At 41.6% G+C, this 15,063-nt stretch overlaps 1 protein-coding gene across 5 annotated transcripts in view; it reads right to left on the bottom strand.

The window, feature by feature from the left end:
• Positions 1-15,063, bottom strand: part of foxp4 (forkhead box P4) — a 133,282-nt gene that overhangs the window by 69,820 nt on the left and 48,399 nt on the right. For all 5 annotated transcript variants that reach the window (XM_039673576.2, XM_039673575.2, XM_039673579.2 and 2 more), the window contains one exon: positions 2,721-2,810. In XM_039673576.2, coding sequence (XP_039529510.1) covers positions 2,721-2,810 — 90 coding nt within the window. The remainder of the gene's footprint in view (positions 1-2,720; positions 2,811-15,063) is intronic.

Here is a 15,063-nt window from a genome sequence, read left to right as displayed (position 1 = left end):
TCCCTGTCGAAAGTAACGTAAACCCTTTAAAAAAACTAGGAACGGGGAAGGGTTGGGGTTGAGGATTGATGCCCCGGGGCAGTATACGAGGAAGTGACACAACAAAGCAGAATCTCAGGGCTCTCCGTTATCAGTATGCAGGGTGGCCTTGTGCTGAGATGGGATAGACTTCACCCCAGAAGCCCAAACAAAGAGCCTCACCTGAGGCTCTACTAAGGGTCATGGGTCGACAGAGGTCAGTGAATCTGACCATAGAGTTGATCCGAAAACATCAAATGTGTATGTGCACGCCTCTTTATAACATCCAGCCTGAGAATGTAGTATGCTATAACCTCTGTAAGTCCCTTTGTAAAGAAAACGAGATTAGCTCTTTTGTAAAACTTGTCAAAAGATGCTCAGGACTTCTGGTTGGCTGCTTTTCAGCAGTCAAAAGAGCCCACCTCCAAGCCATGGATATTCTGATCCCTATATACGCCCCTTTTAAGGGTTGTTTTCCCCTTTATACCCAAAAAGTTCAATGAAAGTAATATTACAATTCAGCTAAACAAGCTCCATCATTTGAAATGCCATTCATGTCACCTCTGTGAAATGAAGAAGGACAATGTGAACACTAAAGTTGAATCCTTAAAGGGAAAGTTACTCCAAAAATAAACATGAATCACTTGCTTTCTTGTGTGGAACACAAAAGATGATATTTTGATGAAAGTCTACTGACTTTCAATGTATTAACAAAACAAAACAAACACTTTTGTGTTCCGTAGAAAAAAGTAAACATCTTTTATTTGTGTGTGAACCATCCCTTTAAATTGAAAATATTATCAAAAATAAAAGTGATGCTGACACCACAATTGAAACATCTAAAGAGCCGAATCTGTTCAATAAGGCGCATGCATTATCGAAAGGTGCATAAACAAAAAAAGCAACTAGTGTTCTGATAAAATGTTCCTTTTATATTCCTCTTCTTGACTTTTCCTTAGCTCAACGAGCACGCTTCAAACTTCAGCCCAGGGTTCAATCTAATTAGTGTGGTTTGTTAATTAAATGAGTGCGCCACTAACGAGGTAACCTGCTGTTCCTTGATAATGTTAATTACCCTGAAGGGAAAACCTCTCAACACGGTCATTTAAACTGTCAGCTAGCATTCCTCCTGGATTATTGATGATTTGTAAAACACTGGGCGGTTCTCTCGCTCGTTGACTTGCGCTCTCTACTTTTCACCCAATATGCTCGTATTGACTATACATCCGCCCCTCGCTTCCTGCTCGTGATTAGCGGTGGCCTTGTTCATCTTCTTCTCTCCTCCATCTCCATCAGATTCAGGCTAAACAAAAAGTGCACCCTAATCTGTGCCTACGTGCCAGTCTGTGTTAGTCTCACAACTGTGTTAACGCAGGAAGATGCATGTTTTCATGACTGTGATATCAAAAGCTTTACTCTGGTATACACACGCGAGTGCGTCTTGTCACATTTGACGGGTGGGCTAAAGCAGGCAGTTATCACCACTGCCCCAATTCAACATGGCAGGCATGAAGACGGTTTCCCAACAGTAAGAAACACCTAGACAAAACAATACTAACACACTTGCAAAATGCACAGTGTATTGTTAAACAAGAACTGATGATTACTTGGCAAAGATAGCGTGACTATACACTCTAAAAAATTTGTTTTTAATTTTGTGGGTTGTTTTAACCCAATTTTGGGTAAAATATGGACAAACCCAGCCATTGGGTTACATTTTTAAATTACATTTTTAACCCAATGTCTGGGTTTGTCCATATTTTACCCAAAATTGGGTTAAAACAACCCAGCGTTTTTTAGAGTGTAATTAAATGATTACCATTTATATGCTGTACATGACATGCTGAAAAAAAAAAAAAATGTTGTGGCCACAAATTAAGAATGCGTTCCTGTTTTAGTAAATTGTGGCCACGATGTAATAATTTGTTTACCCATTATTTAGCAAATCATAGCCACATTGTACTAAACTTTGGTCTTGGTACTGATAGATCTAAGCTCTCCACACTACTCTATTCCCAAGATTCCTGCTCTAGACCCTGAGTGTGTGTGTGTGTGTGTCCAGGTGCTACAGGAACGTGCACTCAAGCTAGAAACGAAGCTTGGTTTTTAAGTAGTGCCATTGTTCAGCTCTTCACTACAAAGAACCACATTCACAACTCTGCTCTTATAATAATATAGGACAGATGGGGGATGGGAGACGATCAGAATCAGAGAGTCAAGAACTTTATTAGACAACATGACAAATAGGGCAGGGTGATTCAGCTGAAAAAAAAACTTTTTTTTCAAATTATTTTTCAATTCAGTTCAATTTCACTAAATTTCATTTATATGCATCTTTGCAAACAAATCATTGAATCAGAGTTCAGACCGTTTTAAATGATTCACAAAAATGAATCAAGCTTACCAACTTTTTTAAATGTTATATCAAATGTTTTTAAAACTTTTTTAGCAAGGAAGGATTCTGGATCTAGTATAATAAAGCTGCCTTTAGGAAACTAAATGGCCTATTAAGAAGTGCATTGAATTCATCATTTTCACAAGCAAAATCATCATAAATACAATGAATATTTGATATACCACCCAACCCTAATGATAAAACGAAACAAGCATGAAGTGAAAGGACAAAAATGTGATTAGGATGGTAATAAGAAGTGTATGTATGCTTGTCTATTCTTGCTTGTGTTTGTGTGTGGCACTCGTACCTGCACGGGGCTCTGTTTGAGCTCGTTGCTGCTGGGGGAGTTGAGTCCTGTGGCCTGCTGGAGGATGAACTGGCGTGCTGCCTGGAGGGCCTGTGGACACGAGACACAGAGACAACACAGCGGTGAGCACCACACATACACACACCTTTGCACTCTGCTTACATTTCCTCAAAATCACAGGAGGGCTACACTTAGCACTGCATGGTGGGGCCCACCTGTTTGCCAACCTGAGTGAGCTGGGCCCCTCCCTTACAGGGCCAGAAATGGCCCTGAGAGGGAGAAAATGCAACTCTGTAACTCTACCGCACCCTTTTTTTCTCTCTTTCTCTCACACTTCCTTAGATATTCTGTCCATTGTGCCACGACTCAAAGGTCCGTCCTACATCATGTGGCAACGCTTCGCTACCCTACGAACAGATGACAGCAATATTCGTTTGGATTTTTGAAACCGTACCCGCACAGGATCTTTGGTCCAATGGCAAAATGTGGCTCTCAAAACAAAAACACTAGGCAACAGTAAATCAGTGGGCAAACAGCTTTTTGAAGAGCACCATCAGGATGCACATTTGCTTCCTGGCCCTGAAGAGAGAGAGGAAGGTTACATAGTAAATATTGATTTATGAAAGGGGTGTGTGTGTGTGTGGGGGGGGGACTGATGTGGCTGAAAAGCCCTCTTTAAAAAAGACCTGACACCAAACATAAATCCTCAGTCATACTTCGATATATGCTAACCGAAAAAAAAGCTGTAAATTCCAAAAGTTTTAGACATTTTAAGCCAGCTTTAATAGTTCATCTAGCTGTAAACTCACTTTGAAGGCAAATCTATATGGTTTAACAACAGTCACTGTCATTAGAAGGATGATCCATCCAAAAACTACAATTGCCATCATATATTCTCTCTCACGTCAGCACCATAAACATAGCATAAATGTGGTCCATACAACTCAAAATATATATTTAAAGTATTCTTAAGTCATAAAACAGCTTTGTGTGATCAAATATAAATGCGAGTACTTTTTGGTTAGTAGTGAGAAGTAATAGCAACTGAAAAATCAGCAGGATTAAACTACATTAAAATATTGTAAATACATTGTAAAAAATATTAAGATAATAATAAAAAATTGTTGTGCTTTTTTTTTTTACTTTCTGCTATTGTTGTAGTGGAAAAAGCAGCATACATATTCAGAAGTAAGTTTGACATAAGACACTAAGGCAAATGAATAAACAATGACAGAATATTCATTTGAACTACCCTTTTAAAATATGACCATTTAGCACTGATCTGATATCAGTAATAGACTGATAGTGCTAATAGCCATTATATCAATTGCAGAAGTACTTACTGGCTAAATGTGTGGGAGGGTGCATTTCAAAGCCCAGTCCAGGACCCTCTAAATAAATGGTGCCAATCCATTTAAGAGAGATACACCTCTGTCTTTTTTATTGTAGAGGGGGTGGTAGGGGTTTTAGAGAGAGAGAGAGAGAGAGGGGGCCAAAAAAAGGCAAGAGGCCCCCTATACAATCGGCACATGAGAGAGAGAGAACATGCAGTGGTCGGTGTGATGAAAACCATCTGCATCAAGAGCACTTGCTACTTTTGCTGAGGTCGCAATCGAGCGCCGTGCACACACACATTCGCGCATGCACACCCCCCCCTCCCCCTCCGCACACATGACCTCAGCAGAGGGCTGGATAAGCTAAAGTGACCGGCAGCACCTCCCAGCTACGACTAGCTCTGAGACTACAAACTGATGGCATGTGGTGTGAATTACTTCTCACAGACGTGTGTGCGCGCACACACACAAGCAGAAACAACTTGGACCAGATGGTTGTCTGGCAACAATGATAAACAATTGGCAAAACTGCCGCACTGATTACCACTTTATTAAAGTCTTCTTTGATTTTCATAAACGCCATGATTATTTGGATTAAATGGTAGCAGTTTAGTGCACACATTTAATCCTAGGTAATTTACAGTGTACTAATTTAATGCACAGCCCCTTCAGGAACAACCAGAGGTTAAGTGCCTTGCTCAGGGGTGCAATGGTGATAGATTGTGATACCAGTAATTTTGCAGTGACTGGGTCACCCCAAATAGGACCACTCCTAAATTTACATTGCCAACTATTATGCTAAAACCATCTTAGATCCATCTCATACATACTTTCTTGGACTGTTTCCTTATATTACAGGAATAGTTTACCCAAAAGGAAACATTTATTATCACTTACTCACCCACATGCAATCTCTTAAAAAGACTCAACTAAAGGCTAAGCAGAATGTCAGAGCAGCTCTTAAAAACTCCAAAAAAAGCACCATAAAGGTGTCATAGAAGTGGTCCATTTTACATTTTTCTTTGTTCTACGCAACAAAAAACTGAGACAACAGAAGGGCAGAATGTCCAAGTAGATATTTTCCATTAAAAACAACACAAGAAGCTCTAAAAAGGACAAAGAAAATCATACAAATTACTTACAAAATAACAAAATAAAGAAAAAAAGCATAGAAGCAACATAAAAGCTGCCCAATACAATAGTAGTTTATCAAATGTATAAATACAGAGTGTATGCTTTTATTTTTTACCATTGTAAAATCACGTTTAGAAACTTTTATGATGGACATTTACCTAATATCTAAACTTGTGCCGCACTAAGACCAGAAAAAAAAAGAAAAAAGAAAATTTGGGGTGAACCTCTCCTTTAAGGAGAAAGGCACAGTACACAGTGAAGAACAAGTGGTCAGCATGGCTGGTCTTAATTACGATGCACACAGATCAACAGTGGGACCGGAGGCTGGTGACACTAAACTGGCCCAGAAATAGAGTAACTGGGGTAGCGAGTCTCTCTGAGCAACGGGGAGAGGCTCAGTTCTGTGGCTGGAGAATCTATTGAGTCTGACTTGCCAATTTTATTGCTTTCACGAACAGTGGAGGTTAAAAAAAGATTTGGAGTACAAACAGAGGGGAAAAAATGCTTTATAACTTCCATCTAAGCAGGGAGTGAAAAACACATCCAGATTTCAAAAGGGAACATGAGTTGCTTCTTTCTTCTCGCTCACCTACTTTCATCTTATCTCTCTCTCCCATCCACCCCAAAGCCTCGTGGCATTCGCTGGTGAGCGCTGCACCTTTAAAGAAAATATGAGGGAGGCCGCGGCTGGTCGGGTCCAACAACAGTTCCATTGTGCTGTTGAGTTAGACAGGTTTTATTGCAGCGCAGGGCGGGCGGTAGGACGAGCCAGAGCGAGAGCGAGAGCGAGTGAGAGAGGGGAAGGGGAGGGTGAAGAGGTCAGAGCCCAGCTTGGCGGCCTTAGCAGCACAGTGTGTGAGTTCTTCTGACTTGTCATCAACCCCCCCCCCCCCCCCCCCCCGTAAATCAACACTCCTGACATTGCCTTTAATAACAGAGCATTTTTTAATTCAGCAGGGTCGTTGTGGGGGGGAGGGGAGGGGGTGCTGGAGGGTGTAGGGTGGTCAGAGGGGTAGGTGTAGGGAGATTTAGCAGGGCACTCCCTCTTCTTCCCTTTTTCCCCTGTCTTTCTTTTGGCTCTCGCCCTCCCCTCTTTAACAGGCTTCAACAAAAAAAAAAAAATGGCTGACAACTGGGTTTCTTTTCTTTTTGCAGGAGAGAGGGAAGGAGGGGGGGCTTTCGGGTGAGGGTCCATTATGGGAAAATAACAGGGAAGAATTCGTTTTGGCATACGCACGTAGTACGACTCGCTCTCGTTCAAGCAAAGTTGTGACAGTCGCGTCCGTGCGCACAGACGTGCCAGCGTCCAATAATAATACGGCAGATTAAATTTTTGAGCCGTTCTGCGACGAACGTTCCAAAACAACGCAGTAAAACACACAAACAGGGGTGATTGCGCGCCTCTTTCCTGGATGTCCCAGCTTCTATTCATTACGCTCAGGTTGCTTAAGTAAACACGACTGGGAGGTGATGAATCGGAGCCCTAATCCGCCTGTGTTTGTGGGAGTGAGAATGAGGGAGAGGGCAGAACACGGGGCGCTCGCTCACTCGCTTTTTCTCTCTCTCCAGTAAATCTAAACAGTGAACTCGGCTCCTCTGCGGACAGGTGGGCACCATATGCTGGAATGATCCATCATCACTGACAGAGAACCATTGTTGATGCCTGCAACGTCCCCCCACAACCGCCCCCGTAGAAAAACAGAGCCCACGGTGGGCCATCCATGGGTGTGGGTGGGTGGATGGCGGCGAAGTGGTAGGGGGGCCAGAGTGGCACGAAGGGTCAGAGGGAATCATGTTACTGGAGTTGGCGGATTCAGAGCTGAAGACAGACTGAGACTGAGACTGCCACTGTGTGCTCGGAGAAGCTCAGGAGACATTGATGGAGATGAGGGTAGAAAGAAACAAAGACTAATCCTTCATATAAGAGTAACGTAGAGATATAAAAAAAGAAATGATGACAAAAGAGAAGAGAAAAGTTCAAATGAAATTAGAATAAGTAAAAAAAAAAAGAAATAAACAACAAATGAATGTGGACAGTCAGTTACTGTAGATCTCTTCTGAAACTTAAGACGCACAAACTGAGGCTTTAACTTAATGTTTATCGGAGAAAATAAATGTTTTTAATATTTGTTTTCTATTTAATCTTATTGCATTCTAGGATAAACATTTGAGATATTAAAGAGAGACTTTCCTACGGGGCGGTCTACATCAGCTTTATGAAACCGCTGTGGGCCACACTCGACCAGTCAAACCCCTGCCTCTGTGCTGACCTCCAATCAGAGTTAGATATGATGTGCAGTTATTTATAGTTGGCTAGTGAGGACCCTTTTAGAAGAGGTCAACGAAGCAACAGTGGTGGCCTCCCTCGGGGCCATGCCGCTGCGTTTTTAATTCATTCTTAAATAAACCCCTGTCAACATGCTCCACTTACACTCTGGCTTCTACTGCCAAATGGCATATTTATCCGCACACGAAGCAGCTTTGAGGTATTATGTCACACATTGTGACTTGACAATCATTTGTTTTATCTCACACAACTTATTCACAAACAATGATTTTTTTTTTTTTGATAAGAAAACAAAAAGCTATTAACTGTACACAAGTTGCTCTTTCATTGTTTATGAGACAAAATGGAGATGAAACTTTGCCTCAGATGTTTCTCCTTAAATTTGTTAAAAGTTGATATACATTCAAATTAAAGTAAATTTTAATTATATTTTAGTATTAGATAGAATGAAGACTTGACAAATATTAGCAGAGTGTGAGACTTTCTTGAGACTACTTCTTGAGTTTTTCCTCAGCTCTCCATATCTCATTACGGTAGGAAGTGGAACAATCAAATAGATCTGATTATTCTTTCCTATGGGTTATAATAAACAAAGAAATTAATTATATAGTCTTATAAATGTCTCACAGCCTTGTGGTGCCATTTTAGACTAAACGCAAATAGGTGAGGTCAGTTTTCTATTAAATAACATTTCAAATGCACTCTGTAATTTGTTCTCACTGTTTAGGAAAGCAACAGGGTGTGCTCTTCATGCGAGTAATGTTACCTACCTCATGCTACAAACGCACGCATGGACAGATGTGGTCAGACACTCTACAAACAAATCCAAACACACCACAAAAAGTCTATTTAAGGGTGTGAAGACAGAATATATTTCCAATTTGCAAAATAGCAGTTCATAAATAACTAGCCAAAGCTTATTTTCCCCTCACTCAACATCAACGGTGTTTAAGGCGGGACTGGAATGTGAACGTTTAGGAAAAAAAAAAAAACATCCTGCGTCGCACCGAGGGTGAAAAAAGAACCAAACTTAACCTTCTTTCAGCGGTACAAACCGGGAGGACTTGTTACACTCGGGTGCTTTTGTTCAGCATGCACCCTGCATGATAGCCACCACTGAATCAGGAGCGGAGAGAGGAAGACAAAGGCACCCTTTTTCCCCCAACCGGTGCCATTCAACCTTAAAGGAAAAGTAAAGCTATGCCAAAAGCTGCTTCTTTTGAGGTTCGGGCTTGATCCTCCTGGAATTAGGAAGTTCAGCTTTCTCCTTGTAAAGTGTCTAAAAATGAAGACTTGAGCTGTTTCTGTTTGCTTGCATTGGATACAAGAAACAGAAGAAGAAGAGGAGGGGGGCGAGATGAAAGAAAAGTTTCACAGATGTAATGGAAGCCGGCATCCAAAACGTCACTCATGAGAGGGATTTGGCAAAAATAATCATACCTGCTTGTACAACCTCTTCAAGCTCTGAGTAACTACAGGCGCACAATGCGCCCGCTCCTTTCCTTTCGCCACTCCTGACGGCAGCCACTTTATTACTCACGAGTGTGACAACTTGTGGGATTGCTTTGTATCTGAATGGCATATTTACGTGAAGTGTGGCTTTCAGTAGCAGTTGCTTGTAATGTATCAAATGCATCACTGTCAGCTACCAGAGGAATCTGCCACCGCGGATGTGTTTGTCCACACAATCGAAAGCGTTACACACCATCGCTTATGGAGTGCTGGCCAGGCCAATGTTACCAATGTAACTTTCCAGAGAGACTATCCATGCCGATAATCGCTAAAGGATGAGTTATTGTTTGCCAGAGAACCAGACTTTGACTCTATTTTGATGCTGGAACGCTCCGACACAGCTGGTGACCAAATGAGCTTCGTCTACAGCGGATGCAGGCAGACATACTGGGCCTGTTAGCAGCTGTCCACCCCGGGCTACAGGACGAGGTGTGGATTGTACGACAGGATCAGGTTTACAGGCCCGGGCCAAGGTTTTGCAGATCTTAACTTGGTCCCCATGACTCATTACAGTCGTAGCCTGCAGAGCTGTCCAATTTCACGGTGGGTTTCAAATAAACTGCACTTCTGACCATATTTCTCCCTTTTTCCCCCCACTCTCTCGCTCCTTTTTGGCCCAAGCTGGATTTAATTTGCCACTTCCTGCTCCATCATGCGGTTCGCAGTCACTCGTCACATTTGTTTTTGTTCAGATCCATTAGAACATGCATCTGAAAATGGCAAAAATCGAGTGAATTATTCAATGGCGAAATCATCTGAAAACACCCGCCGCTGTCCCTTTTTGCCATTTAATGTAATGTTTCCGCAATATAAAGGCTATAGCAAAACCTTAATTTAAACAGCTACAGCAGACTCCCATTGGCCATTAAAATGAGGAAAGGGTGACTAGGAGCCAAGGCAATAAAAAAATAAAACTAAGGGAGGAAAAAACTTCAAAATATGCTGTAATGTTTGAAAACCCTGACCGCTTTCGTTTTTTTTTTTTACATCCTATTTTTCACAAAGGGGACCTGTTTGAAACTTGCTGCCTCTGCTGCTTTCCAGATGTGCGTTGCTCACCTCTAAGTCCCCAAAAATGTTAAAACAAAAAGCCCGCTGGAAAATAAAAGTAAATATGGTCTGCAACACGATAGCAGCGGTGTTTTGGGTGTCAGAGAGATTTTGTTTTGAAAACTGTGAAAAAGATTGCGAGGATTGCATGGCTGTTGAACCCATCTGGGGAAGGAAAACAGTGAAAGAGGCTCAAATGAGCTCATGTGTACCTGGTGTCTCTCTCTGCAGTAACTTATCCCCATGTCCCATACTGAAAGAGCAAAAGAGGAAGTGTAATCCACTATGGCTGGGCTCTCTGGGCATCATTACCTCGTTGTTGGCACCGTGAGCTCTCACTTTGGAGTGCTGAGGACCACAGCATTAGTGAGAGTTCAGCATTGAGACAGCTCGGAGAGTTCAGGATACGGGTCGTCTCAAAATCCTCCAGCCTCGGCAGCCGCACAGCCGGCTAATTGATGGCAATTGCACGGCAGTTTTGCTGTGGTTTTCTTAACACCGCCCTTCTGGCAGCCAAACAAAGTTCTACTTGATATGGTTTCAACCTCTCTCCGCTGTGCGGACTGCAAAAACTAATAAGCAAAAATGGACTTTCAAGGTCTTGTCGTATTTGAGAGCTTTTCAAGATTTCGGAGTGAGTCTGCAGGGATGGTTCGGTGTAAAAGGAAGGTGTTGGGGTGTGATGCGAGTCATGGCTTGAGTGACCTAGCCCAATGGGACGCGGTCCAAAACCCATCCTCCTACACACATATGCTAAACAGACTGACCTGGTCTTCATGATGAGGATAGCGCTAACTGGCAGCGGGGCTTCCCATCTAAACCACACATATGGAACGCATTTCTTTGTTATTATTAATAAAGAAAAAATTAATAATACACACTCGGGATGTTGCCAAAAGCAAGAGAAAAAAAAGACACATGCGATGTATTGTTTAAACAGAGGACAACTTGAAACTGCTTGCTTGGAGAAGAACTAAAAAAAAATAAAGTTCATGCTTTTAGTCTGATTTTGATTTTACACCTGGTAGTGGCTAAAGTGATACTGATCTTTAGAAAATATTCAAAAGGGATAAACGGCACATTGAACTGAAAAAGTTTCTGCCATCTGTGTTTAAATGGGAGTGGGGCGGTTTTGAAGACGATTTAGGAGGGAATAAATCTTACTGAGAGGAAACAGAGTGCTATGAGGCCACGTTTCAAATCTTTACGCACAAATACCAAGAGCGAAAGAGGAGAAACAACTGTCGTGTCCAAATTGGACACTTCAAATCTCCTCTGATGATGCACAATGTGAATAAGATAAAGCAAACACACTTTCTTTCAGCACTGTGCAAGCAAACCTTCAACAAAACCGAACCAGCTCCAGGTTTCACATGCTCTTCATCAATATTCAATTACATCAGTAGCATCAATCTATATCATCAATCCGTGTCACACTGCACAAAGCGGCCTTCATCTCGCTTCTATCTCCACCCTTGGCTATTAAGGAGAAGAAAAATAGAAACCAACATTCCCTCTCTTCTCTTCTCCAACAACGCCTCTCTCTCCCTGTTGACTTTAGTCTCTTTTTAAGATGGCAAACACAAAGAGCAAGCGGAGGCAAGCTAATTAGCAACACTTAAAAAGGGATCTGGCTTCATTGTTTGCAGTCCCTCGCCCTCACCAGTTACCAGGGCAACAACTTTGAGAGTGGTGCTGTGCATATTTCTTTAGCTTTTTTCTTCGTCTTTTTGTTTCCCCTGGGGGTTCTCCATTTTTTGGAGCCTGGAGAGGGCCGTTGGGAGGACAGAGATGGAGAGCTGAGGGGTCTCTTAAGCCGTGTGCAGAGCGGGGGCTTCTGGGATGGCGTAAGGTTAGGCCTCTGCATTACACAGTTCTAAGTGGGCATTGAAGGCAAGGAAATTGGGCTTAGTGAGTACGTACGTTCGCATGTGTATTCAGCTTGATTAAAAGGAAAACCTCACCTACAGTATATCAAAACCAAATGACTTTATTTTTCTGTGGAACACAATTTCTTTTTTCTTTTTTGTATGGAAAAATTGCGACTGGGGCTCCCCCATTTACATACTTAAATTTATCAAGTCACGTTTGATTTGGTTTTAGTCAACAACTTAAATTTCAGGCTACTGCGAACACGAATCTATTATGTTTTTTTAGAAGTTTGGGATTGAAAAGTTTTTTAAAAAGTTGTTTTTGAATCTCTCATTGCAGTAAGGCTGCATTTATATATTATCAAAAATACAGTAAAACCGTATTTATTTGAGTCTTTGAGGGGGGACTGTTTTTTGAAGTTAAAAGTGGCACAAGTCCTTGACAATTTACACTCTTTTTGTACCCTTTCTGTTGATTAGAGCTGATGCAGCGAAAACACATGCCAATTAGTGTCACTTATGGCTGTTTCCTGACATGGAGTCCAGCAGGAAGTATACTAAGGCTAAAAAAGCCCTCCCTCTGCCTCGCTAACTCTCCAAAACTGAAATTCCCTCCCTTGCCACCCTCCTTCTCTTGCCCCTCATTCTCTCCATCCTTCCTCCATTCCTCTCTACTTCAACTATTACCTAAATCTCCCCCTCCCACTCCTCACAACTCTCTCCGAATCACTAAATCCATTCTCCTGGCCTATTTTTTTCCTGTCCCCATCCTTTTCCTTCCTTTTTCTCCTCTCCTCCCTCTCTCCCCAGTGGTTTGTCAATCAGCTCTGAGGGAGTTATACCTCCAAATGCCCACACATTAGTATCCAGCTGAGAATCTTTCATAATCGCCATGGTGACTAGAAGGTCAATGCTTGATGTGCTTCAAGCACTGCCTATGAACTGCCCAGGCCGTAGAAATTACAAGCACAGAATAAAAGGTGGCTTTGTGGCACCACTTTAGACAGTGGGACGTAAGTGTTTGTTGGTGCGAATCTATTATGTTTGAGCATGTTCGCCAAAACAAGAGGCTAAATGAGGGCTTGTGAGTCCGAAGGCAAAATATGATGGAGAAAAATTAAGAATAAAACTTTACAGTGTCACAGTTATTTTTTACTTGCCGTTATTGCCGCAGAAATTACACACTCCACCTTCAATAAACATTACGGTCTTTGTCAAATGATAATTTTTGCTCTAAAAAACAAAGCAAATTTTTGCTTTTGCCAAATTAATAAACCAAATTAAAAAGCTTAAATAAATGAATGAATAAAGCCGGAAACATTGTGACCAGTGGCTCCAAAAAAGCTATATGGCTCATTTAAAAATTGCCTTGAAAATATGCCAGATATTCAGTCAATAACAACTTTAATTTGAGGATACTCCAAACACAAAAAATATATATTTTCAGAACATTAAAAAAATGGATTAAATGAAATATGGTGGAGAAAAATTATCAATAATTTCTTTTATTGCTGTTAATTACACATTCCACCTTTAATAAAGTTTACAACCTTGTAAATGAACACAATTAAAATGCTTAAGAATATATATATATATATATATATATATATATATATATATATACATACACATGCACACACACACACACACACACACACACACACACACACACACACTAAAAACAAATGCATTTATTAAAAACAAATAAATGATCAAAAAATAAGCAATAAAAATAAAGAAATAATTCATCCCTCCATCCATACATGTACTGCTCTGATTCTTTCTAACAACATGTTACCAGAAGTCATTTCACATCTTGTTATTCTCGCAATTATTCCCATATGAGTTTGTTATTATTGTAAATGTGATCTGTGTTGGGTGACAGTACTACTGTGGTCTGGCTATGTGTGTGGAACTGATGTGAACCCAGCTGTGCTGGCAGTCCTTCTGAGATGCTCTGGATAGACAGACGCACTGGATAGACGCAGGAAGAGGCCACTGTGTGTTGCCACAACTGCTCCTAATATCTCCATACACACAGAGAGAGAAGCATACCAACACACACACGTATGTAAATGCACACTAACGGCGGCCCTCTTTAGCCTTCTCAAAGGTTTCCCTGGAAAAGCCATAAATTAGTTTTATTACCCTCCCATAAATATGACATTCCCACATTCCAGAATTAAGACTCCACGTGTGAAAAAATCATTAGATGAAGAATATGAAATATCTCAGAGCACATGTGAAATACATTACGCTTCATATGAACCTTTACTTATAGAAATGTGCATGTGTAACCAATCCTAGACAGCAACTTTGGTGTCAAACGAAATACATTTTTCGAGAGCAAAAACAGTATCTAGAAAAAGCTTTAGAAACACATTTCCAAGTTCTTATTTTATTCATTTCTGAGAGCAACGAGCGAACATAAAGCAAGTAAAGAAACACCTCAACTACTTTTTCTTAACCATGTAAGAAGCTCAAAGCAGGCTACAGTAGCTTTTCAATTGTACAACAGGAAACCAGCACGCCGGAGGTCTTTTTTGGAATAGATGCGGCATCTATTGAGGTCGTCTACAGATCCCTCCCTTACCGCCTCCCTCTAAAACCTCTCGCACCTCCATCACCACCAGCGTTTTGTGACCAAGCTTGACCTTTTCTTCTTCACTGACCTCCGTACAATGAGACAGGCCACAATTAAAAGTGTGGAATGCTTTTAAGCAATGACACCTCTCAATGGGCTGAAAATGTTCGATTTACTGGATGTTATTAAGCTGGCTTCAGGCCTGGCCCTCATCACCTTGCATCCTTGTCCAAAAGGGACATGATCCCTGTATTTAAGACTTTCCCTCCCCTCCCTTTTTTTGTTCGTTAGACTTAAGCTGTTTGAGGGGAAGATGAGAAAGAGCGGCTCTGTACGTGTCAGTCGGCCCAAGGCGCTGTGACCGCTGACACGTTTGGCTGCAATTGGTCAAATGAGCTTCATTTCACACGGAGGACGTGATACGGCCATTACCGTCCGCCGAGTGCTGAACAGAAGGCCGTTCCCAACAGTAATGAGACGGGAGAGAGGCCAAACACCCTGACTGTCAAAGCGTCCAAACTTCCTATCTCACCACGCTTAGCATTTTACACGCAGAAACCCAATTAGAGCG

This window comes from Pimephales promelas, chromosome 21 (genome assembly GCF_988280905.1).
Source record: "Pimephales promelas chromosome 21, fPimPro1.hap1.1, whole genome shotgun sequence".
Taxonomy (NCBI): domain Eukaryota; kingdom Metazoa; phylum Chordata; class Actinopteri; order Cypriniformes; family Leuciscidae; genus Pimephales; species Pimephales promelas.
Note: the sequence above shows the minus strand (reverse complement) of the source record. Positions and strands in the feature narration are given on the sequence as shown.